This window comes from Danio rerio, chromosome 8 (genome assembly GCF_052040795.2).
Source record: "Danio rerio strain M-AB ecotype USA chromosome 8, GRCz13ab, whole genome shotgun sequence".
In the NCBI taxonomy this organism is placed as follows: Eukaryota; Metazoa; Chordata; class Actinopteri; order Cypriniformes; family Danionidae; genus Danio; species Danio rerio.
In genome coordinates, this window is record NC_141028.1 from 46,862,501 (window position 1) to 46,888,212 (window position 25,712).

General features: G+C 34.9%; 2 protein-coding genes across 7 annotated transcripts in view; one reads left to right on the forward strand and one right to left on the reverse strand.

The window, feature by feature from the left end:
* The window catches only part of gpat2 (glycerol-3-phosphate acyltransferase 2, mitochondrial), a gene marked incomplete at its 5' end in the record, with an annotated part of 131,200 nt that extends 124,593 nt beyond the window's left edge, over positions 1-6,607 (forward strand). The window contains 2 exon segments of the mRNA NM_001089380.2: positions 5,807-5,862; positions 6,048-6,607. Coding sequence (NP_001082849.1) covers positions 5,807-5,862; positions 6,048-6,164 — 173 coding nt within the window. The 3' untranslated portion in view covers positions 6,165-6,607.
* Positions 6,608-9,642: 3,035 nt separating this feature from the next.
* fahd2a (fumarylacetoacetate hydrolase domain containing 2A) overlaps positions 9,643-25,712 on the reverse strand; it is a 52,226-nt gene continuing 36,156 nt past the window's right edge. Inside the window, exons 8-9 of one of the 6 annotated variants that reach the window (XR_015496968.1) lie at positions 10,564-11,450; positions 9,643-10,395 (exon numbers count right to left, since the gene is read on the reverse strand). Coding sequence is in view for 4 of the 6 variants with exons in the window: in XM_087263026.1 (XP_087119152.1) it covers positions 19,764-19,851; positions 19,966-20,021 (144 nt within the window). In the remaining 2 variants the exon portion in view is untranslated. 6 annotated transcript variants of the gene reach the window in all.

Here is a 25,712-nt window from a genome sequence, read left to right on the forward strand (position 1 = left end):
AGTAGTAATTTAATAGTAATACACTTATAAATGTTTGTTTAATATGGGTTGAATACTAGTATTCCACTGTATTACATAGACAGGCATAAACATTTTAGTTCTGAGTAAGACAAGTAGGCTTAACCCACCTTTTTACTGTAGTAAATTAGTAAATTTTTTGTTTCCATGTAATAAAATGACATACATATAAGTATATATTTTAAAACTTACAGGCTAATTCACAAATTTCACAATCTGAAGGATAATAATATATAAAAGGTATTTTTTTAATACTAGACAACACTCATGTTTCTGTCTTTGTCAGTGACTCAGTGGCAGTTAAACGAGTACATTCTCAAGTGGTTCCGTCACTGTGTTTATTCCTTTCTGTGTGAGACTGTATGGTATAGTTAATGCCCCACAAACTGTAAAGTGTTTAATATTGGTAGCTCATTTTGAAATAAAAATAGCAAAATATTTGTTACATTTTTCGCTGGAGGAAACGGCTGTGCTAATGAGGAGAAAACTTGACTGCTCCTCCATGACATTGAGATACAGGTGATACAAGGTTATCTATATCAAAGAACTGCAAATAAGCAGATATTATAACAATTCATCAATGTACAAACCTCGTTCTATCGATGTCCACGGCTGTGGTGAAAAACAAAATACAGGGAGGAACCAAATTCTGCCGCCATTTTCTTATCAAATTTAAAAGGGACTGAGGCAATAATTTAGTGTACAGTTTATGAGCTAATAAGTTTTTTTAGTGGGGTTGAGTAGAAATATATGTATTTGTCACACTTTAATTATTCAGATCATCAAACAAAGTTAAATATTAGTCAGAGATAACACAAGTAAACACATCATGGTGTTTTGAAATAAAGGTTTTTATTATTAAGGGGAAACAAAATCAGGGTGTCTGCAGGGTCTTAAAAAGTATTAAAAGCTGATAAATCAATGTAGAGAAGTTGAAGGCTCTTAAAACGTATTAAAAAGTCTTAAATGCTATTGTGCAAGGTAGTTAATTTTATATCATTTTTGATAATGCAATGTATGGTTGTAGGTTAAGTTTGACTGAATTAAATCTGTGAACATCAGGATACTGTGTAGTTTATGAAATCCTGCTATTTGACCTGATACCACTTTGTTTACTGTAGTAACCTAGGCAGCACCATTATTTCTGAAGTTCTATAGGCGCCAGCCTGCTGAATTAGCTAGATTTGATAGATTTGTATTCAGTATATGAATAATGTTTTCATTTTTGATTAGTTTCTTATATTAATATTTGGTAAATATACTGCAAGTTAAAATCTTGTCAGTGAAAAGTGGTTCAAAGGTCTTAAAATGCATAAAGAAAGCTACTTAAAAGGTAATTAATTTCACTCTCTGATTCCTATATATACTTTGAAAATGCTAAACTACATAGACCTGCATGAAAAAGTGAAAATCATTAGAATATTAAGTAAAGATTGTTTCATGAAAATTGTTTAAATATATTAAAATTAATGTTGTACATAATAATATACTGAGAACATAATTGAGAACACAATTTCTTTAGTATGTACATTTTTTTAAACTCTCAAATGCCAGATTTTCAAGAAGTTGTATCAAAGTATTGTCCTGTCCTAACAAACCAAAGCAGCTTATTATTTTTAACTTTCAGATAATAAATAAATCTCAACTTTCAAAAAAAATTAGTTGTGTAGTGCAGGGTCACAACAAATATTACTATTTATTGTTATTTTTTAAGTGAAATAAAAACAACAACAACAGCAAAAAACTACTTTAACCAGATCAGACAGAAACTTGACAGGAGCTGTCAGACATCAAATCTGATCCCCCATGAACGCTTCTTGACCTTGGTAAGGATAAACCAAATCAAGACATGACATTTTTCTTTGCGTTTTTGCAACACTGTGTGCTTCAAAGAAGTGGTTGGATTTCTCTGCTGAAATACATGTTGTTTTGTTTCCTGAGCTTAACATTTTATCATCGGTGCAAAATAAAAATAATGTCAAAGTTATGCAATTCTGAAGTAATATAATTTGAATGAGTTTGGAATAGCATGTATCTTGTTTGAAAATATAAATGTAAAACAGAAACAAAATTTATTATACATGTCAATCTTAAATTAAGAAATTAAGGGAAATTAACTAAATGTGGGAACTAACACAATATTCACATAAATTACAATATAGAAGTCAACTTGTAGCATGTTACAGATGAGAGAACTTATATTATGACAGAAAGGTTCTAATTTGTCCATCTCCTTTTGATATATAGGCTTTTTAAACCTTTAGGCATCTTAATGTAATGCCCATGACGTGATTTATGCACGCGATGTATGCACTAGTTTTATATTAGTTTATATTGGTTACGTGGCGGACATTGCGCTCTCTCGCTCTCGTTGACATGCTTAAATACCTGTGCTATATGACAATATAAAACCTGTTTATGTCCTCGTGTATGAGATTTAAGGTTTGGGACTCTACTGAAGTCTGTTCTGAAAAGAAAGTGTCAGACTTGACGTCATTCGCTACGGTTTTTAATGATACGCGACTTGCATTGACAGGTGAAAATCCGATCTACCTGCTTACACTGCAGACAAGAGAACCCAGATCCGATTCATATTGGATAAATTTCCACATATGAACAAGGCCTGAGTCTGATTTGAGTAAATAGGAATCTGTGTGATTTGTTCCTGCTTACACGTACATGGGCCATATCCGATCTGTGCCACATGGGATAAAAAAATCTGAATTGAGTCAGTTGAACAGTGCAGTGTAAATGCGGCCTTAGATTAATTTCTACATTTAAAATATCATTTCTCTGACATGTTTATTGTAAACATAAAGTGAAATGTTAAGTTTGATTTTAATAGTGCTTTAAAAAGTCCTTGAATTTGTTGTTCATGAAAGAGTGGAATCTCTCATTCAAATTTTTTTTTAAATGTATTATAAAACTATATCCACCATGCTGGAAACTCAACTCTGACTGAGACATTGCACTTGTTTTATTGACGTTCAGCGATTTTGAGTCTGGGCATGTTCGTAAATCACACTTCAAACTTGAGCTCAAATCTTGCAATCTGGATTTGTTTGTGATCCAAGTCCTACCGTTGTTTCCGGGTTGGAGTTTTGGTTCGCCGCTGTGTCGGGTTCCTGCTGTGGTGCTTCCGTGGATCATGTGGGAGCTTTCTCTTCTCTTTTTCTTCACTCCTTTCTTGGCCAGCCGGTTGTCTTTCTTCAGTTTGGTGGATCTTGGAGCTGTGTTATTCACATCTGCCCCCTTGACCAGCAGTTTGGATCGATTTCATTCAAACTTTCTTTCTTTCTTTCTTTGAGGACGTAAGACTTCTTTCTGACTTTAGTGGCTGTGGATCTTTGATTTTATTCTGCTGTACTGTAACTTCTGACTGCATGACTCCGGTGGATTTTTATCTTTTTATATTCATCTTGGAAAACATCAGCTATATGAGTAAATCAGTTTCTTTGCAACGTTACAATAGTTTTTGTAGTTTCTATATGGACAAACTGGAAAATCTGTCTTTGCTGACTGCAATTGGATATCAAATTTGAAAATGCAATCTCTCTAAGGCATCTTATTGCTATTTAACAATTGGAAGATGACTAATGCAGAGTTCAGACTGCATGATTTTTAAAGTAGTCGTGTCACAGATGTTTTCACATTGCATGACTATCTGGGCTAGCGTTTTGTCGCTGCTTTGTTTACACTGCAAGATGGATCGGCGACAGGGGCTTTCACATTGCATGACTTTACAATAGGAAGAATCGCCGACAACTTCGTCCAAACTACGTCTCACAGCCAAAAACATGTAGTATATCTGTTGTTATTAACTACATAACAAGAAAGAAGCCTTTAATGGGGTAGAAAATGTACATATTTGCTCACTTGGGTTCGAAGGGAATTAGCAATTTCTCCTCAACTTTCTTTAACTTTCTGTATGAAACTTCATACAGACATGGGTGCTCCTGTCAAACCTCCACTAGTTTTCCCTCCATTTTTGGGTCCAAATAAACTGAAAATGAGCGCTTTTAACTTCTCCCTCAACCTCCCGCTGACCTGCAGGTGCACACACACACACACACACACACACAAGTGAACGCTGCTTTCTCATTGGCTGTAGGCGATCGCCAATGTTATTTTCAGTCAAAAATTATTTCACACAGCATGATTTGAATCGCCGACTGCTCCAGATATTTAGCACGCCAAATATCTCACAGCCATCGGCGACTCATCTGCGATTCTCTCGCATTTCTCTTCTGTCAAACCGAACAGTCGCATCATCGATGACGTAAGCGTGCTCAGACTCAGAAGGCAAAACATGCAATGTGATTGTGGGCCAGGAGGAAGAGGGTAGGGTGTGCAATTGCGGCTGCGGACACTCTTAATCAATGATTTGGAGCCTTTTTAACTTTAAGCAGTTTTTTTTTTTCAGCTTTTGATTTGAAAATCTGTAATAAAGCTGATTGATTAAACCGAGATGCCCATTTGGCCAGAACCTGTGTCATACAGATTTTAATTAATTCATTTAGTTTGAATCTTAATGAGATTATTCTGGTCAATTTTGACATTTGGATTAGAGATGTAATGGATAAAAGATGTCATAAAATGATTATAGTGACAAATGATCACAGTTTTGTTAAAATGAGCTGAAAATATTCTGAAAATAAATATTTAATATTTATTACAATAGTTTTGTATCTGAAATGAACAATTGACAAATAGGGTATATGTACAGCTTGTGTTTCTTCCCATACCGATGAACTTCCAGTGAATAGTTAATGTGACTTTTTTTATTTTATTTTGTATGGTTCCTTTTACAGCATAGATGTTGCAATGTAATTCAAATACAATTGGTTAAATAGACTTCAGCATTCATTTAGTTGTTCAAGCATAAAATGAGATAAAAAAAGCCTTTAACGTGCTTAAAGGATCGCCAGGATCAGCAGGCTAAAGCAGAAAGCTCCATTGAAAATACTGAGGTAAAATAAATGTTGGACAGCTTAAAAAAATGTATTTAATGCAGCTCTTCTTGTATATTCTGAGACCTACTTTATAAATTTATCAATCAGACAGTGAAGATCAGTAAATTTAAAAGAAAACAGTAATAATGTTACTGAAATTATTTTAAAAACTGAATAAATATAAATTTATACACATGTACACTAGTAAGTAAATAGAATCAATGATGGGCTAAAAATGCGCGCGCAGATTCAGTGTGGGTCTAGTTATAAGACATTCATCAGCCATTATTAATGACACTTAAATATTTGTTAATAACTTTTGATTGCATAATTTTATTATTTTGATGAAATTGGTCTCAAATTATTCCTTGGGTCATGCCGACAGCACAGATATCAATTATGCTATAATCTGCCAAACTCCCTGCCCAACATATACATATATCTTGATAACAATAATTTTGGCTTACATTGTGCAGCCCTAGTGTGACCCCAGCTTTAGATAACACTATGTTGTCGAAGCAGATTCCAGCATCTCTCCTCTTCGGGATCTTTGATAGATAGAGCATAAAAGAAACAGTCTTTAACTGTTAAACACGCCCTACATATAACAGATGCTGACAGCTCCATGCGTTATCTATAATGTATTATTAATCTCGCTGCTTTTTAACTGACTTCTGAATCACTGCTGTGTAATCTAACTCCACGAAGCCTTGATGTTTTATAAGCGAGTGTCTGCGGATCAGATTGGGTGTCCAGCATTATTAAATAATACTCAAGGGTCACGTGACCACTCTGCGCCGCTGTATATTTGATATGTCTGTATGAATCTTCTTTAGAGAGCTCATCTATCGACTTGGTGAAAATGGCTCTTCGTACCTTCATTGATCTCGGGGTAAGTGATTCTATACATGCTGATTTACCACACACACACATTCATCTAGAGAAGCTGTAAATAAAAGCACAAGGCAACATTAACCGCAGACGGTGAAGTGTAAGGAAATGTAGCGGGGTAGTAATAAAGGACAGTTAATTTGGCCTCTGAGGACTAAACAACACGTCTTTTTTCCTGCGCTCCAGGTGCTGATTGAGGACAGGCAGAGGGAAGATGTGTATCTCGACGCCAATCCGCTCTTCTCGCAGGGCGCTTACAAAGAGAAACTCGTGCTGTTTTTCAAACAGTTCATGTTTAACTGAAGAAGAAAAAGTACAAGACTCAAAGAGAAGTCAGACTCAGCTGGGAATGAGAACAGAAGGGGATTCTGACATTACTGTTCACTTCCTCACCATTGGGTGAATCATTCATTAGCCATGTTTGTTTTACCATATATTTTGCCTAGTAGTTTAATACTGCAGTTTGTGTGCTGCTGAGGTTGCTTTCCGTTGTTGGAAGCCCATATATTTTATTTTTTTAATGTATTATTAAGTTGTTCAATTGTTACGCTGTTAAAAACTTCAACAAAATTGCTTGTTCCGCCTAAACGAATTTCGTTTTTGGACTTAATTTAGTAGTATTTTAACTTAAGTTGAAAATGATTGTTTGAATTCTTTTATAGTTTTAACGTTAAACTTGTTTAATGAAAGTATTTTCAGCGTACGTAATGCTCTGTGTTTATAAAGTTCAGCTAAAGATCAAAAAAGATGTTTGTTTGTTTTTTTCATTGAATTTTGTTTATTATAATTCTTTAACTGTAATGACTATGTAATGGGCTCGGTTCAGTACAAAAGTTTCAGATAATTGACTCAGTTGCTGTGTTTGATTTATTTGCCATACACCACTACATATGAATGCTCAGCTTTATTACCTAAAACATTAGGATGAATAATAAGCACAAGCATAATGTGCACAGGAAGGGAAATATACATTATTTTTCCCTTCCTATGCACATTATGCTTATTTTCCTTCCTGTGCACTTTATGCTTCCTTTAGAATGCTGAACACCTATTACTGTAAAAACCACTGCTTCACTGTTTGTGGAGAAATGAAGCCAAGATTATCATATTTTTTGTGCAGTAAATCGAAGTGATTAAAGTCATAAGGAACCATAGATCAGATTAGATATGTAATTATTGTAAAAACTTAAAAACATTTAACAAAAACCTTTTTTAAGACACTATTCAGCTTAAAGGCCAATTTAACTAGGTTAATCAGATTTCCTAGACAAGTTAGGGTAATTAGTCAAGTCATTGTATAATGATGGTTTGTTCTGTAGACATGTAGACAATCAAATATATATATATATATATATATATATATATATATATATATATATATATATATATATATATATATATATATATATATATATTGTTTAATTGCTTAATAATATTGACCTTAAAATGGTTTAAAAAAATTAAAAACTGTATGTATTCTAGCCAAAATATAACAAATAAGACTTCCAGAAGAATTTTTTTTACTGGAAATACTGTAAAAAATTCCTTGCTCTGCTGCGTACCCGGTATCAAGTCCATGACGTCATTTACTTCTGCATTCTTTAAATTTTAAAGGTCCATACTGGCCCAATACCCCAATAAGTGGTTCCATTCTCTCATCAGTTGTAATAGAATAATTTTTTTTTAGGTTATGGTAGGTACATTTTTCTTTTTTCTGATTACTGACACATTCAGGAACACAGAACCTAAAAGGTACACTTTCAAATTTGAGTTTACAAAAAAAGCCCCTTTTTTGGAGGGGTTTATTATAAGACAGACAACATATACAATTATTTTAATCACTTTCAACAGTGTTTTATGAAAATTCAAAGGGTTTTCTTTAAAATTTTACCAACTTACATTTATACCTCTGCAGGTAGGTTTGGGAAGCTTTTGAATTTGGCTGAGCAAAATTCAGGGGGGGAAGCCTTTGACTTACGAGGTTAAGCATCATTTGGGAAATATAAAATAACAAAGGGGGGCTAATATTAACTGACTACAAGTGTGTGTGTGTGTGTGTATATATATATATATTAATATCATTCAGTGACAACATATTTATATAAAAACTACATTATTTTCCGCTTTGACACAATCACGACCAAAATGTATGTACCGACAGTCCAAATTCACCTATTTACACAATATTCTGTTCTTTATACCTATTACAAAGCTAACTTAGATAGCAAATTTGTACATATCTACAATATGGCATAATAAAATATTTTACAAATCTACCAAAAAATATAAAATGCTGTCAGAATGATTACATGAAGCTGGAATACTTTTGTACTATAATGAAATTATGGACCATTTAGGCCCAATCCCAATTCTATTTTTGTACCCCTTCCCCTTGGCTCTTGAAACGGAGTGTGAAGAAGAAGGGCTTCAAAATTTACCCCTGAAAAATGGGACAGCACTACAGCACCTGCACACATCATTGTGATCTCTTGCTTCATGCGAGATGGACGATAATGACTGCTGTAGTTTTATCCAGTTGCGTTATTTTTTTGGTCTTTATCTTTAAAAACAACATTAGTGTTATACCAGACACTGTAAAAGGGTATTTCCCAGCCACTAGACTTTTCTGACAGGGTATTCGAGTGTCAGATGTGAAAGTATGTTGTGGGACTACAGTACAGGAGTTTTTATTAGGGATTATAGGTAGCGAAATTTTGCATTGTTTATTTTAGCGCTTTTTTTTTTGTGTTGTTTTGTTTTAAGCATGACGGTAAAACATGAACGGCACTATGAATGTATTAAAACGTGTGCTTGTTTGTTGTAAGAGTTTATATTAATGACAAAAATTGGGTTCGAGGGTTGGTCCTGAAAGAATCTCAGTTTGAAGGGGTATCTACCCCTTACTATTAGCTCTGCGCTTTCAAGCTAAAGAAAATTGGGACACCCCTTCATGTAAACATGCAAAACGAGGGGTAAGGGGAAGGGCTAAGAATTGGGTTGGGCCTTAATGTGTTGCAGTGGTTTTCAAACAGTAGCAGTGTAAAATTGTTGTCTGGGTAACACTTTAAAACAATGGTCCATTTGTTAATGTAAGTAAATGTATTTACTAACAAACTATTAGTAGTACAATTATTACTGTTTATTCATCTTCATTAACATTAATGTTATTTAATTTAAACAGTGGTAGTTCATGTTAACTCACAGTGCATTAAATAATGTTAACAAGTCCAACTTTAGGATTTAATAATGCATAACTTAAAGTTGTGATATGATTAATATATGCTTTAAATAATTATTTATACGTACAGTTACTAACATTAACTAATGGACCATTATTCTACAGATGTTATAGATGAAAACATTTAATGCTACCTGTAGTTAGTGTTTTACATTTACATTTAGTCATTTAGCAGACGCTTTTATCCAAAGCGACTTACAAATGAGGACAAGGAAGCAATTTACACAACTAAGAGCAACATATGTATTAGATATTTATATGTATTAGAGGTAAAATGGGTTGTTGTTATTACTGGAAAATGACTGGACTGTTTTGGTAGTTTTAGTGTGTTTGGGGCATGAAATTAACTGTCAAATGAAAGCTGTGAGAAGATATTTGAAAAAGTGATCTACATATATTTGGAAATGAGTCCTACAGGCATTGCATTAAATGTTTTTTTCTATAACATCATTATATATGAATATTTGATGTACATTAATACATATGGCAAATGCTTATATAATATAAAAATACAGAATCATGCCACACCCTGAGAGAAGTAGATTATGATTATAAAAATCATTCCTTTTTAATAGTTTCAGTTTATATTTTTGTGCTTGCAATGTTCATGAAAGCCCCAGCTGCGAGTTAGACATCATCACATGCTCTATTGAGATGTAATAGTGTTTTTATGATTTAAGTAACTGGAGAACAGAAATGTCAAATCCATCAGAATAATAAAGACATTGTTTGATATTTTAGATACTTTATCTCAACTGTCATAATCTTGAATTTAGATATAACACTGTCATTTGATTAATTCTGCTTTTTTCTGATATTGTTCTAAATTCAAAAGCCAAAAGTCAGCTTATGATAATATCTTGTAGTGTAAAGATACAGATTTGACAAAAGTATGCAATCCGTATGCAAATCCCTTGTCAGATGCTATAAAAAGCATCTACAAGCTGTTATTTCTGCAAAAGGTGGCTCTATTCATTACTGCTGGCGCAATTCCATTGGGCTGACCATTTGTTCTAATTAATTGTGTTGTATCAGTTAGTTCAATAGATGTTATCTCATCACTGGAATGTGGCTGCTTCCAAAAGGTAGGATCCAAATGTAATTGCAGCTTCAAAACAGCCGCAGATTAGTGTTAGTTCACTCTAAAATGAAATGTTAGTTCACACGTTCTAAACTCCTGAGACCTTCATTCATCTTCAGAACACAAATTAAATATCTTAGGTGTAATCCGAGAGCTTCCTCATTCTCTATATAGACAGCAAGATTAGCTTAGGCCTGGCATGTCCAAACTTGGTCCTGGAGGGCCGGTGTCCTGCAAAGTTTAGTTCCAACCCCAATCAGACACACCTCTGCTGGCTAATCAAGCTCTTACTAGGCTTTTTAGAAACATCCTTGCAGTTGTGTTGAGGCAAGTTGGAGCTAAAATCTACCGGACACCGGCCCTCCAGGACTGAGTTTGGACACCCCTGGCATAGGCCGTATTGGAATTTTTTCCTCCTCCTCCTCTAAAATGAATCGTGATTTTGAGGGTCTAAACATGCTCGAACTCACAAAACTTTGCACATACCCTAGATGTGGCGAAAATTTACGTTTCTTATAGGTTTCAGAAGTGGGCAAAATGGCTCAACAGTGCCACTTATGCACATTTAACGGAGTAGACCTCAAACTACATTTTACGCAAACGTACAAAAATTGGCACAACATAAAACATGCCAAAACCTACAAAAAAGTCTATTGGAGTGAAATTTCAAACCCAACAGGAAGGCGTATATTTTAACTTTACGGCCAAAAAGTGTCTTTTTTGGCATTTTCAGGTGTTGTAATTTTAAAAACTCAGATTAACGGCAAAATATTGGGTATTGTTGGATATCGTCATCTCAAGGCCTTGGCGACGTTTAATTGCCACGATCTAGAGTTTTCGTTGAAGGGTGTGTCCGTGGTGGCCTCACAAACTTTGATGCTTCGTCACACAAATGGAAGTTGTTATAACTTAGGCATACATTGTCTGATTGGTCTGAAAATACACATGTTTGATAAAAGTTCTGACCTGAACATGTTTACATGCCAATATCAAGTTACAGTCATAGCGCCACCTGCTGGCAACAGGAAAAGTCGTTTTACAGTGTAACAAACTCCTCCGAAAAATTTTATCATATCACATCCAAGTTTTATCAGTATAGTCCAAAGGCCTTTGTGATGTGAAATTGTGAAGATCTAGAGTTTTCATCGAAGGGCGTGTCCGTGGCAGAATGACGGAAGTTCAGTGTTTTGCTACTAAAATTCACAGGTTTGGTGAGATTCCTCTCCTGAAGACGTGTACAGCCAATACTGAGTTGAAGTCACAGCGCCACCTGCTGACAGAAGGAAGTTTATCTTAATTTGGTGATTTTCTGTATTTTTTAAAAATATATATCAGCTTAAACTATTATTGTCCAAAGTTCTCTGTTATCCTAAAGCCTGGTTTATACTCGACGCGTTCGCTAGTTCCCCTGAGTGTGCGCGGCGAATGTGACCTCATCACTGTGTTTGCGGAGGTTTGCTTGGGTGCGTGCGACATGATTTCGGCTGTTGGAGCACACATGTTTTTTTTGAGACTCGAGCAAAAAATTCACCTAAAATATCTTAATTTGACTTCCGAAGACGAACAAATGTCTCGGGAATTTGGAACGACATGATGAGTAATTAATAACAATTTTCAGTTTTGGATGAAGTAACACTTTAATATTATGAATCAACTCAGGGATGGGCACACTCAGGGTCACTGTCCTGCAGTTTTGCTCCTGCAGTAATAAAACACACCCGAACATGCTTATCAGTGTCTTTTAAATCAGTAGAAAGCTATAGGCTGGTGTGTTTGATAAGGATTAGAGCTAAACTCTGCAGGACACCAGCGCTCTATGACTGAGTTTGCTCATTCCTGAATTAGCTTGTTGCTAAAACGTTTTTAATAAGAACTGTCATGTTGTTTGCAATGTTCTAGTTTAAATTAGCATGTTGCTAGCATGATTTTAACTTGCAATAGTTTGAATTAGCATGTTGCTAGCATGTTTAACATGTCATTAGCATATTGCTAGCATGATTGGCATGTCACTAGCATGTTAGAATAATTAGCTTGTGTTAGAACAGCTAATCACAGTCTATGGGGCAGTTGCTGGGGTGTTGTACCGTGTAACTGTCTGCTAGGGCGTAGCTTGTAAGCTGAAAGTCTATATGACAGTCTGTTGCAAAGTTATGAGGTCACAGAGGTTAAGTCATTTTGACTTTTCAGATTTTTCTGGCTCAGTTTTTGGAATAACGAAAGTCGGATCAGTTGGAATAGATAAAGGAAGCCGAGTCAGACCAGTTTGGAAGACTAGTTTGGTTGTTGTAGCTTGAAAGGTCTAGAAAAAGAAGAAAAAAAGAAATTGTAGATTGTCACTTCCACGTAAGTGGATGAAAGGTTTAATTCTTTCTTTAGTTTCTCATCAAAACATTCATTTATTCATTCATTTTCATACGCTTTTCTGGGTCCGGGTTGCGGGGGCAGCAATCTTAGAAGCGAACCCAGACTTCCCTCTCCCTAAACACTTCCTCCAACTCCTCCGGGGGGATCCCGAGGCATTTCCAGGCCAGCCAAGAGACATAGTCCCTTCAGCTTGTCCTGGGTCTTCCCCGAGGCCTCCTCCCAGTGGGACATGACTGGAACACCTCCCTAGGTAGGCGTCCAGGAGGCATTCAAAACAGATGCCTGAGCTACCTCAGCTGACTTTTCTCGATGTGGAGGAGTAGCGGCTCTACTCCGAGCGCATCCCAGTTAACAAAGCTCCTCACCCAATCTATAAGGGTGCGCCCTGCTACTCTGCGAAGGAAACTTATTTCAGCCACTTGTATTCGAGATCTCATCAAATTGTGACCTATCAAATGCTCTCTGGTATCTGACATGCCCCGCCCCCTTCAAGATGCTTCACATTGGATGTAACTGATCTTAATCACTGTCACTGGCAGAGCAAAGTGTATCTCCAGATTGCAGGACGGGCCGTAACTTGTAAGTTAGAGAAGCGTAACTTGCAGTTATGGAGACCCCATTGAACTATGTGAGATGTTGGCCAGATCACGGAACAGAGAACATTTTCATGTTTTCTCTAAATTTTATCCACAACCAATTAATTTGATATATTGTAACATTCATTAATTTAGTAACTCCACCATGCTACTCGCTGACTTCTTCCATCAGTTGTCTTGACAGTTAGCCTACTCCGCATCGCCCCCTGTGGTTGCAAATAACCATACGATAGCGAGCACGCCACAGAGTATGGAAGCCTCAGCAAAAAAGAAACTGCAATGGTTGGGTTTAGGGTTGGGGTAGGTATAGACATTAATAACTGTGATAGTTTGGTTTAGGTTTGGAGAAGGTCTAAACATTAATAATGATGATTATTGGGTTTAAGTGTGTCGCAGGTATAGATGTTAATAACTATGATGGTTGGGTTTAGGTGTGAAGTAGGTGTAGATGTTAATACCTGATGTACTGTACAGCGCCATCTTGCTGACAACAAAGTTTTGACATGTGGGTCTCCATAACTTCAAGTTACGCCCCTTCATGTTACACTCCCGCAGACAGATCCTACTCTGCAGAGTAATTCTATTGGCTGTTTCTTAAGAGGAGGAGCTACACTATGCCCCACCCTCTCTTGATGATTTGAGATTGTCAAACATTGAATAAAAATGCACATTTTAAAGCAATTTAAGAGACCTTTAAACAGAACAGAGATGCCCAAACTAGGGCCTGCGGGCCAAAGTTGGCCCATCATAACGTTTATCCCATCCCAAAGATGGGGCCAATGCCTTTAACAGCCATTGTACTTCATTTCTAATTTTAACATAATCTTTTGTTTATTTGTTCAGATACAGTAAAAGGAAATGAAACAAAATATTTCAATTTCAATGTTGTGCATGAATCAGATTTTAAAAAATGTAAGGATCCTCGACTAGTAAATGAAATGTATTCAGCGTTGAACCCCATTGGGTTATAAATGGGATTATTTGTTTTTATTGTAAGAAGTTCATTATTAAATGTTGAACATATCTATAACTATTAATACAATTAAACTATGTTCTCAATTTATTTTTAAGTGTTAATAAATTAGGAAATTACAATGGCAATTTTATTGTAATAGTTTGGTTTATTTAACTTTGGTCCACCACCCTCAAACAAGTTTGGTTTTTGGCCCTTCATAGGAAAAATTTTGGGCACCCCTGAAATAGAATATCAGTATGTTGGCTTTCTCAATCCACCATAATTTGTATTTTGGAGCTGCACTAAAATCCTGATTATTATTTTGTTACACTGAATGGCAATTTAATGCATTTCTTCATGCACAATAGTATTTTGTTCTCTTAAAAAGATGCATTCTACCGCACAGGTCCAAAAATAAATAAATAAACCCACATTACCATTTAATCATTTTGATAATTGCAAACCTTCTCTATGTCTTGACCCTGAGACATTTCGTCACCTTAGAATTTTAAGGTTCTATCTGACATTTTTGTCAAAATTGAGATATTGACATATTCTAAATGACAGCTTAGTTACATTATGGGATGTTTTTTTTGTAGGTTATTTACATTTTAAAACTTTATTTTAAAAAACAAATGTTTCACACAAACTGTTTGCTATATGAAATGCAAAAACTTTAAAGCTTATTATCTCAAAATAATTCAGAACGCAGATAACCTTATAATTCCAAGGTGACGATTTAACAATAAATAAAAAGCAAGTTAAAGATCAAAAACACATAAAAATGAAAACTTCTGCACTGATTAATGCAAAATAATTCCTCAGCCTCAAGAATCTGTGCATGAGGCGGTTTTCTCTAACTGTACTATTGACATGTAATAAGCATGACGAATGTGACGGAGACGTGATCGGTGCGAGGGTCACGCTACCATTACTCACTGCTAATGACTTCAGCTCTATATATACACACACCAACACTTGACGGACTCGTATATAAACAGCCGTCCGTGCAACACGAGAAGCGCTTTAAATGTGCATTTACACAGGAACATCACTCTTGTGAATCCTAATACTGAGCGAGCTGCCTTGAAAGTGCTCATCTGAGACAGAAAGACTGACAGACGAATGACTTCTGCTGAAAAAAAGTGCTGAATAAGATCTCTAGAGACATGCAGCGAATCGACCAACACACATATATACTGTATATACTGATACCGGAGATGGTGGAAGAATAGATCGATTAACCAGAAACTAGACGGCTTGAGAAATAACGGTTGCTGTTCTCACTTGATTAATACTTTCCACTAGAATCAATATCCTGATTACATTTGTTCATATGGTTTAAAGCTTTTTTTTTTTTTTTTTTTGGACTTGGTAGCGCTGAGAAAAATGGATTTTCTGGTGACATATATGTAATATTTGTTCAGTAGGTTTACTGGATAAAAACATTCCCATTTATAGAACTAACAGACTGCAAGTTGCTGTTTGTTTTGTGGTGCCACTCCCACATTTCAAAATTAAGCCAATTACTGGAGGACTCAAGCTAGTTCCCACCTAATCTCCTTTTTTTTATTGTTGTTGATGCATTGAAAGAACATACCTTTTTGTGTAGTCAAATCTAATGAATTTACTCTCATATTTTTTAATTATTATATTATCAAGGATAGCTAGAATTGTCAGTAAATATTTAATGTTTACACATTTACTTCATGAAATGATTGGAAAGAGTTAAATAAGAATATTCATTTACTTGTAATTTTTAAATATTTTCAATCGTTGCAAACCTAGTAATATGTCAATTTAAATAATGGATATTTCGCATTGGATATGTGGTTCCCCAGTATGCTTTGCATTGGATTGAATTAAGAGGAGAATTTTTTTAAATAAAGAGCAACACGGTGACTCAGTCGTTAGTACTGTCGCCTCACAGCAAGAAGGTCACTGGTTCGAGTCCTGACTGGGCCTGTTGGCATTTCTTTGCACGTTCTCCCCGTGTTTGCATGGGTGCTCCAGTTTGCATGGGTTGCTCACAGTCCAAAGACTGCGCTATAGGTGAATTGAAAGAACTAAATCGACCGTAGTGTGAATGAGTGTGTATGGATGTTTTACATTACTGACTTGCAGCTGGAAGGACATCCGCTGCGTAAAACGTATGCTGAATGAGTTGGCGGTTCATTCCACTGTTGTGACCCCTGATGAATAATGGGACTTAGCCAAAGGAAAATAAATGAATATTCTGAATCTGCTAATAAAAGCATCATTCCTAGGTGTTTAAATTTGAGAGAAAGACTTGTTAGAGTTTATTCTTCGTTAGTTTGAAGATTAAGAAGAAAGTTTTTTTTTTTTTTTAGTTCTGAGGCTAGCACATTGCAGAAGAGTAGCACTCATGCTTTAGGTATTGGCATTTTATTATCAGCATTAATGTTTGACGCTTTAAAGAGCCATAGCTGTGCTAGCTAGGCATGGGACGATAACCATTTTCAAGGTATACCGTGGTTTGGAAAAGTCAAGGTTTTAAAACCGATCAAATTCTCTGATATATCGTATTTTAAGGTCAACAGTATCTCCAGCTAAAAAGAAATCCAGAGATGCCGTTTTAAATTGTAAAAAAATCGGTGTTTTAGAAACTAATGAAGACAGTAGAAGTCAATGATTGATTTGAATTATTCAGAGAAATATTTTAAATGTTTCTTAATATAAGATATATTGTGTTCAAAGTGGGAAAGGTTTGACTTTTTTCACCCAGACATTTAAAAAGAACATATTTTAGAACAGCAATCGCAATACTGTGAAACCGTGATATTTTTATCCAAGGTTATCATACGGTCAGAATCTTATACCGGCCTAGTGCTAACTAGCTCTGAGATCACTTAAGCATTTTAAAAGTAGATTTGCTCTTGGGTTCAATTAACTTAAAACAAAGTGAAAACACATTTCAAGTGGAAATGTGTGTTAATTAAACCAAATGCTCTTTGTAACTAGTAGGGTTTATTTAATTTATCTAAAACAATGTTCCCTCTTTTAAAACAAGAACGTGTTTACATGGACATCAGTAATCAAATTATTTGTCTTAATCTGAATAAGACAATAATGTGATTAAGGTGTTTACATGAGTTGCTTTTTGAAAGTTCCTTTCATGATCCAATTTTACAAGTTATAGCGCATAATTCGATTAACCCTTTCAGGCTCAAATTAAATTCTAGAAACAGGCAAAGTCTATGCTTTTAACTGTTGCAAATCAGCAACGCCTGCCTTGAGAGGGTTAACATTTCCTCTGGAGTTTCGTGTAATTTCGGGTGTTTCATTTTTAATTTGTCAACTTTAACTTCAGTTTGGCATTTTCACTTTCATTCAGGAACATTTCATGCATGCCCCCCATGACAAACGAGATATTGGATGCGAGTATGAACTGCTGGAGGAGTGTTGTTTTAATGGAATTTGATACCACACGCTGTATGGAAAAAAACTCTGCATTTCACGATACAGGTGTCTGTGGTCCTTCACTGAGTTGGTAGGTGAAGAGAATAGTGTCAAGTATGGGTCTCAAAATGTGGCAAAAATCCTACATGACGGTAATAGTTTGATAGCATTGTTTACATATCTGTACTGCTCTTCAATGTGACTAAACTCAGCATACTCCACATCCTTATTCAATTTCTGTTTAGTTCGATTATGACTTCGTTTGGATTAAGGAAATCAAAACTCGCTGATTACATGGTAGTCTCTTAATTAGAGTACTGTCTTAATCATAATAAAATCAGAGTATTGGTGTCCATTTAACTTTTACTTAATTTAGGAGTGGCGCAGTAGGTAGTGCTGTCGCTTCACAGCAAGAAGGTCGCATGTTCGAACCTCGGCTCAGTTGGTGTTTCTGTGTGGAGTTTGCATGTTCTCCCTGCCTTCACGTGGGTTTCCTCCGGGTGCTACGGTTTCCCCCACAGTCCAAAGACATGCGGTACAGGTGAATTTAGGAGTGTTAAGTTGAACCTCAAGTAGATTTTACATGATATTGACAAGTTATATGTATCTGATTTAAGATTTAGATCATTTGTTCGTGCAAATTGTTACAATGATTTTTTTAGTCTTAGAGTTATTTTTTTTTGTGTGGTCTGTTACACCATTTTATGTATTTTATTACTTTTATTTTAGACTAGATGATAAAACTATAGCTGAAATCAAATATATAATGTTACGTAATTACATTTTTCATAATTCTAAAATAATTAAATCACTATTACATAAATGTTTTAATTAAATTTTTTAGTGATTTTGATAAAATCATATAAATAAATTAGAAATATTTCCTTGGCAAATGAAATTAAATGTGCTTAAAGTATTAATTTTTTGTTTTTGTTGTTTTTCAGGTAAAATGGTTTTAGCTTTAACTCTACATGGCCTGATCACAACAATACAGTGTTTTAATTGGTTTTCTAAATGTACACTGCAATACAAATACATTCTTTCTTAGACGTTAGGTCTTATTTATTTAAATATCTAAAAGTCATTAAATCAAGAAGCATTTAGTTGATAGTAGTAAAAAAGCTGTCTTGTTTAAAAAAAAAAAAAAGTCAAAATCAAGTGAGTCTTAAAAAAAAAAAACCTTCAAACATGTTTAAACTCTCTTAATTTTAAATTGTGTTTTTTTCTCCAGAAAACAAGACAATGAGTTTTACTAGTCTAAGAAATCCTTCTTTTATTTAAGATTACTTTGATTTATGGAATTGAAACAAGACAAATTCTTAAAAATAATTTCTGCTGTGTATTTTTTATATTTCTGTTACATTAACCGCTGATGTTATGTTGTTCATTATTTATTATTCTTTTTCATTATTATTATATAGTGTTTGTCTTTTTTATATTTTAGTTTAGTTTTGAATGAAACTAAATTATTATATATATATTAATTATATTAATTATATTATTATTATAAATTAATTATTAGTTATATTAATACTAAGTTTTAAGTTAACATTAATTTCATTTTTTCATCTCAAATAACTCTAATAACCCTACAATATGGTAGAAAAGATCAAAATGCTACTGGTACTTCAATGTGACTGAGATAAAGGTCACACTTCCTGTTTTCAATTAATGTAGTGTTACTATACATTACAATTCCCTAGACATTTTGACCAGTCAGTTTCTATTTTCAGGATTGCAGTCATTGAGAATGACCAAAAAGAAAACAATCACATTATTATTTATAAATTGATTCATTTTAATCAACTGTATAGATAATAAAAATCACATTTGAAAGATTTTCCATAATAATCCAGCATGTTTAATAGTCACGATTGAGTGTAATTTAACACACAATCTACTGTATTTCAAGCTGGGAAGTGATAAACATGAGCTAGACGTAACACCAGCTATACTGTACACAGCTCAGTAATGCCATCTACTGGTAAAAATAATCAGACGTTCGCTTAATTTACTGCATGAAAACTTCAGTTTGACAAACCACATGAAATATATGAAAAATACATGTGTGCTGATTCAGTGACAGGCAGAGAAAAATGAAGAACGAATGAAATGCTGCATTATAGAAAGTTTTTGTTTAAGAAGTGGGCCAGAGCATGTTTATTTTATGTCTTCCAGCTAAAAAAAGAAAGAAAAAAATCCATGTTTTATGTTCTAATTAATTAGCTAAGGATACAGCAGTGGCACTTCAGTCAATGTAGAAGATCTCGCCGTTACACGACTGTGTTGCGTATCGATCCGATCTCATCAATCTGACACTCCACGACATCTCCTTTCTGAAAAACATCGTTAAAATCACTTCATTATACAATTATACAATACACTGACCTTCAATATAACAGCAATTATATTAGGGAATCAATAGAAAAAAATCTTAAAATAATTTCTGCCTCCTTAGGAGAAAGATTTCCACTATTCTCTTGGGAATTAATTCACTGGAAATTGGCTGTATTTTTAACAGAGAAAGAATCAATGCTCTTTAATGGGACAGAGATGGAATATACGTTTGTGTGTGTGTGTGTGTGTGTGTGTGTGTGTGTGTGTGTGTGTGTGTGTGTCTCACACACACAACTGGTCAAAAGTTTGTGCTTTTTGAAAAAGTCTTGCTCACCAAAAAAAAAACAAAAAAAAAGCATTAATATTCTAAAATATATTTACTATTTTAAATAACTGGAATTTGTTTATTTTTTATTTTATTTAAATGTAATTTAGCAGATTTTTTTATAGTATGGTTACTCCAGTCATATGATCATTCAGAAATGATTGCAATATTTGGATTCGCTTTTTAAGAAATGCTTATTTTTATTTATTCACGTCAAGTCAAGTTGAGCTTAATTGTCATTCTGCTACATGTGAGGACAAAGAGTGGACATAGAGCTACATAAATAAAAATTCATAAAAATGAACACAACACTGGACATAAGAGTAATTTTAAACCTATACATATCAAACATATCGGAGAGATAATCTAACTATTCTAACTTCTAGCTATATGCATATACTATACAATACCTGACAAATTCTTGTCATCTATTTAGAATTTAAGAACAGCAAATAACTTGACTTCTAGTTGTTCATTTGGTATCAAAAGTGGCTTATATGAAAGGCAAAGGCCTGTAGATTAGGCTTTTTTTTACCTAAATACAATATGATCATGCCTTGATTTTTAATTATTTAATTAGTACAGTAAGTCTGACTTTACTTAGACTAAGGTCTTGTTACTTAAAAATATTGTACAGTATAGAATATAAAATCATGGTGCAGTGGAAAAAGAATTATCGTGTATGACTCCCATGAGCTTGGAGCACTGCATCCATACATCTCTGCAATGACTCAAATAACTTATTAATAAAGCCATATGGAATGGCAAAGAAAGCGTTCTTGCAGGACTCCTGAGGAGTTTATCAAGATTCTTTATATTCATCTTACCCCAGAAAGGCTCAATAATGTTCATGTCTGGTGACTGGGCTGGCCAATCCTGGAGCACCTTGACCTTCTTTGCTTTGAGGAGCTTTAATGTGGAGGCTGAAGTATGGGGAGTGCTGTCCTGCTGAAGGATTTGCACTCTCCTGTGGTTTGTAATGTAAATGGCAGCACAAATGTCTTGATACCCCAGGCTTTTGATGTTGCCATCCACTTTGCAGATCTCTTGCACACCTCCATACTGAATGTAACCCCAAACCATGATTTTTACTTCACCAAACTTGACTGTTTATTATAAGAATCTTGGGTCCATGCAGGTTCCAATAGGTCTTCTGCAGTATTTGTGATGATTGGGATGCAGTTCACCAGATGACTCATCTGAAAAATCTGCCTTCTGCCACTTCTCCAAATGATCAACTAGAAGTCAAGTTGGTTTGTTGCTCTTACAACTGGGGTCGATGACAACACTTTTGTAAGGTGGTGTACATACTTAAATTGTACACATAACCTAATGCAGACTATACAATTACTTTTCTGTACGACAGAGCAATGTTGTGTAAAAGAGGTACTTTAGGGTTGAAGAAAACTTCAATGTTATTTGTGGTACATTCATGGGCAAACAGTTTTTTTTCATTGAGTCCTTGTAAGATGGAGATTAAGTAAGGTGTACAAAGCATTTAGAGAGAAGAGCGTTTCCTACAGGTGGTTTGTCTAATTTTAGACTTTTTTTCAAATAAAGTAACAATAAACACTATAAATTTAATCTGCCTCTTATTTATTTTGAATATTTATTTCATTTTTGGTAAATAATTTTATCTAAATTAATCTGAACAGCAAATCAGAAAATTAGAATTATTTCTGAAGGATCATGTGACTGGAATAAAATAGGCCTCCACGATATTGGAAAAGTCTGACATTGCGATATTTTGTTTTGCTGCGATTATATATTGCAATATGAATACAATTTCACCAAAATAGGTCTATTTGTGGAAAAAATATAATTTAGATGGGTTAGGTTGATTTTGTAATGGAATGAATCATGTACAAAATGGTATTAAAAATGTTCTTAAAAACTTTCTTGAAATGCTTTTAGAACGCATACAAATGATAAAGGCCCATTCCCATTTCTATTTTTGTACCTATACCCCTTCCCCTTGGCCCTTGAAACCAAGTGTGAAGGGAAAGGGCTTCAAAATTTACCCCTAAGAATTGGGACAGCACTACAGCACCTGCACACATCATCATATGTCATCGCGATCTCATGCTTCATATGAGATCAGACGATCGAGACTGCTGTAGTGATTCCAGTTGTGTTATTTTTTGGTATTTATCTTCAGGAAATCACTGAAGGCATATATTACGTTATCATGTCGATATAATGTGGCATACTGTGACTATACTGTGTATTTACACAGTGGCAATATTTATCAATGTAAACACAACAACATTAACGTTATAGCAGACGCTGTAAAGAGCTCATTCTAGCCACTAGACTTTTCTGACAGGGTATCCCATGTGTCAGATGTGAATGTAGCTTGTGGGACTACTATACGGGAGTTCTTATCATGGATTATAGATAGCGAAATTTAGCAGTTTTAGCAGAGGTTTTTTAAGCATGACTGTAAAACACAAACGTGGTTATGATAATGTATTAAAACATATGCTTGTTGGTCGTAAACATTCGTAATAATGGCAAAAAAATACCCATTTTACCCCTTCACGTGAACGCGCAAAACTAGGAGTAGGGGTAATAGGAAGGGCTAAGGGGTAGAATTGGGATTGGGCCAAAGTTTCACTCTGTTATGGTTATACAATGACTTCATAAACCTCATGTATTCTAAATACATGTGACTATATAACACACACATTGAGATCTCGATGGTGAATTAAATAAAGTATTAAATAAAATGTTTAAATATATTCAAATAGAAATCAGATATTTTAAATGGTACAAAGTTTTATTTATTGTTTTTTTAGCTGTTCAAATAATGGCTAATCAAATAAATGCAGGCTTGGTGATCAGATGTGACTACATTAAAATAAAAAACTAAAATCTTTTGACAGTGTTATTTAGTGTTTGTGAGAGAGATACTAAATGCTCTGTTAACAGCTTCACTGGTGAAAAAACAATGCGCTGTTACCCAGTGGAGACTTTATTTTAGTGTGCACGTGCAAATCCCAAAAGAGCAGACAAAATTGTGTTGTGTTAGTTTATTTTAAGTTACTCATACGAGTCAAAAGGCAACAGTTTCTAAAGGAATGAACACATCTCGGTGTGTAAATGGCATATATAATCACCCAGGATTAATGCTGGTCATTTTGTTACAAGCTGATATTTAGTTTGAATGACGTGGTAGCTGCTGTTCCCTTGGGTATTTTGTTGAATAAATATCAGTGTTTACATGAATGACAATCATTAATGTTACGAGTTGCTTCCAAACTCATCTAAAACTAGCCCAAAGATTGATAACACTACAGACAAGTCATAACTAGAATGCTACAAGTAAGAGATGATAATCCTTCATTGTTTACCTGCTCTTTTGTCTATGATGGTATTTTTGTCTCAGCTCAACGCTTAGTGTCTTCAAATTTGAGTGGTTCATTCTCATGACACTGACAGTCACATATAATCTTGACCAATGCACACAGTCTGAGCCAGAGACACATGATTAGTTCACCTTTAGAATCTTTGGGTTTTTGAGTCGTTCGTTCATCACGTGACAGGCTGAACAGCATGTAAAGAGTAATGACTCGAGAGATGAACGGATCAAATGTTTTTACGGCTCTAAATGCATATAATTGGATGAACAAATGATTTAAAAGACTTGAAAAATTAAAGAAACCACCTGCACAAATGTGCGGATGAATGAATCCCTCCCTGAACGGACTCCTCATCCCTGAGTCACATTTAAGATTCAATCAAAATGAACGAATCATTTAAGAACAACCCACTACCATCATGTCTAAAACCGCATGGAAAACAGAAAGTACACCGATTCCTTCACCGGAATAGAATTAGGATTGGGCCTTAGTGGCAGAGCTAAAACTCAGCAGGACGGGTCATTGGCCCATGAACCCTTCCTGCTTGTTGTTGAACTAATTCTTAACTGCAGAGGCAATCCAATCACAACTTAACATTAAAACAGCCGTCATAATATTATTTATTCATTTTTAATATTATTTATTGGACCTTTTTGGGTAGCTATAAAATTAAACAAATGTAAAACAGGATGTACGTTAGGACCATTGTTATCATTTACATGCCTCAAAATGATCTTTTGTACTGAAATAGACATATTTACCTCCCCATATATTGTTCCTGGCTAAAATGTCATGTGAAATGATATTCAGACTCACACAGGTAGCATTCAACAATGAATAAGCACATAATCAGCGCTCAATGTTATCGTTGGCATAAGTATTTTATGCAAAAATAGAAATTTTGCATGTTGCTGTCATGGATCATTAGGACAAAAACAGCTTTTTACATGAATAAGATCAATTTTATTGCCATGGCACATGTTGTTAGGAAATGCTGCATTTTTTTTTTCATTTATTTCTTGCAATAATGATGAATTTAGAACTCAAAACTGCAGAACAAAGGTACTCAAGGTACACACTTGATTCTCATATTTTCTTAGAAGTTTAATGTTATTGTAATTAGGCATGGGACGATAACCGTTCTCAAGGTATACCGCGGTTTGGAAAAGTCAAGGTTTTAAAACGGCGTAGAGTGCTGAAGTTTGCCCTGCATGCTTGCGTTTTTCAAAGGAAATTTCTTTGGTGCGTCAATCTTCATTCATTCATTCATTTTCTTGTCGGCTTAGTCCCTTTATTAATCCGGGGTCGCCACAGCGGAATGAACCGCTAACTTATCCAGCAAGTTTTTACGCAGCGGATGCCCTCCAGCCACAACCCATCTCTGGGACATTCACACACACACACACACACACTCATAAACTACGGACAATTTAGCTTATCCAATTCACCTGAACTGCATGTCTTTGGACTGTGAGGGAAACAGAAGCACCCGGAGGAAATCCACGCGAAGGCAGGGAGAACATGCAAACTCCACAAAGAAACGCCAACTGAGCCGAGGTTCGAACCAGCAACTCAGCGACCTTCTTGCTGTGAGGTGACAGCACTACCTACTGCGCCACTGCCTCGCCCTGCGTCAATCTTTTCAATGCTATTATTCAAAAAGGTAATGATTCGGTTTTAAAACGGTCAAAATTTAATGCAATACCAATACTAAGGTATGTGTAGGATTTTCTATTTACTTTTTTTTTTTTTTAGGACTACAGTATCTCCTGCAGAAAAGATGCTGTTTTAAATTGGTTTTAAAATAAATGAAGACAGCAGAAGTCAATGATTCATTTGAATTATTCAGCCTGACATGTTTACTGCTCAAATATGTTTCTTAAAATAAAACATACTGTTTAAAAGGGGAAAAGGTTTTTGTTTTTAACCCAGACATTTAAAAAGAATATATTTTAGGGCAGTAATCGCAATACCGTAAAACCGTGATATTTTTATTCAAGGTTATCATACCGTCAGAATCTTAAACCTGTCACGCTGGTAGACAAGGATGGTTATCGTTTATCAGTTTTACAGCATGTGAACGAGCCACGGGTGTGTCAGAATTGTGCAGAACAAAATGACATTCATGATACAATTCTGAGGGAAAATAAGGTAAATCTTGGAATTGCAACTG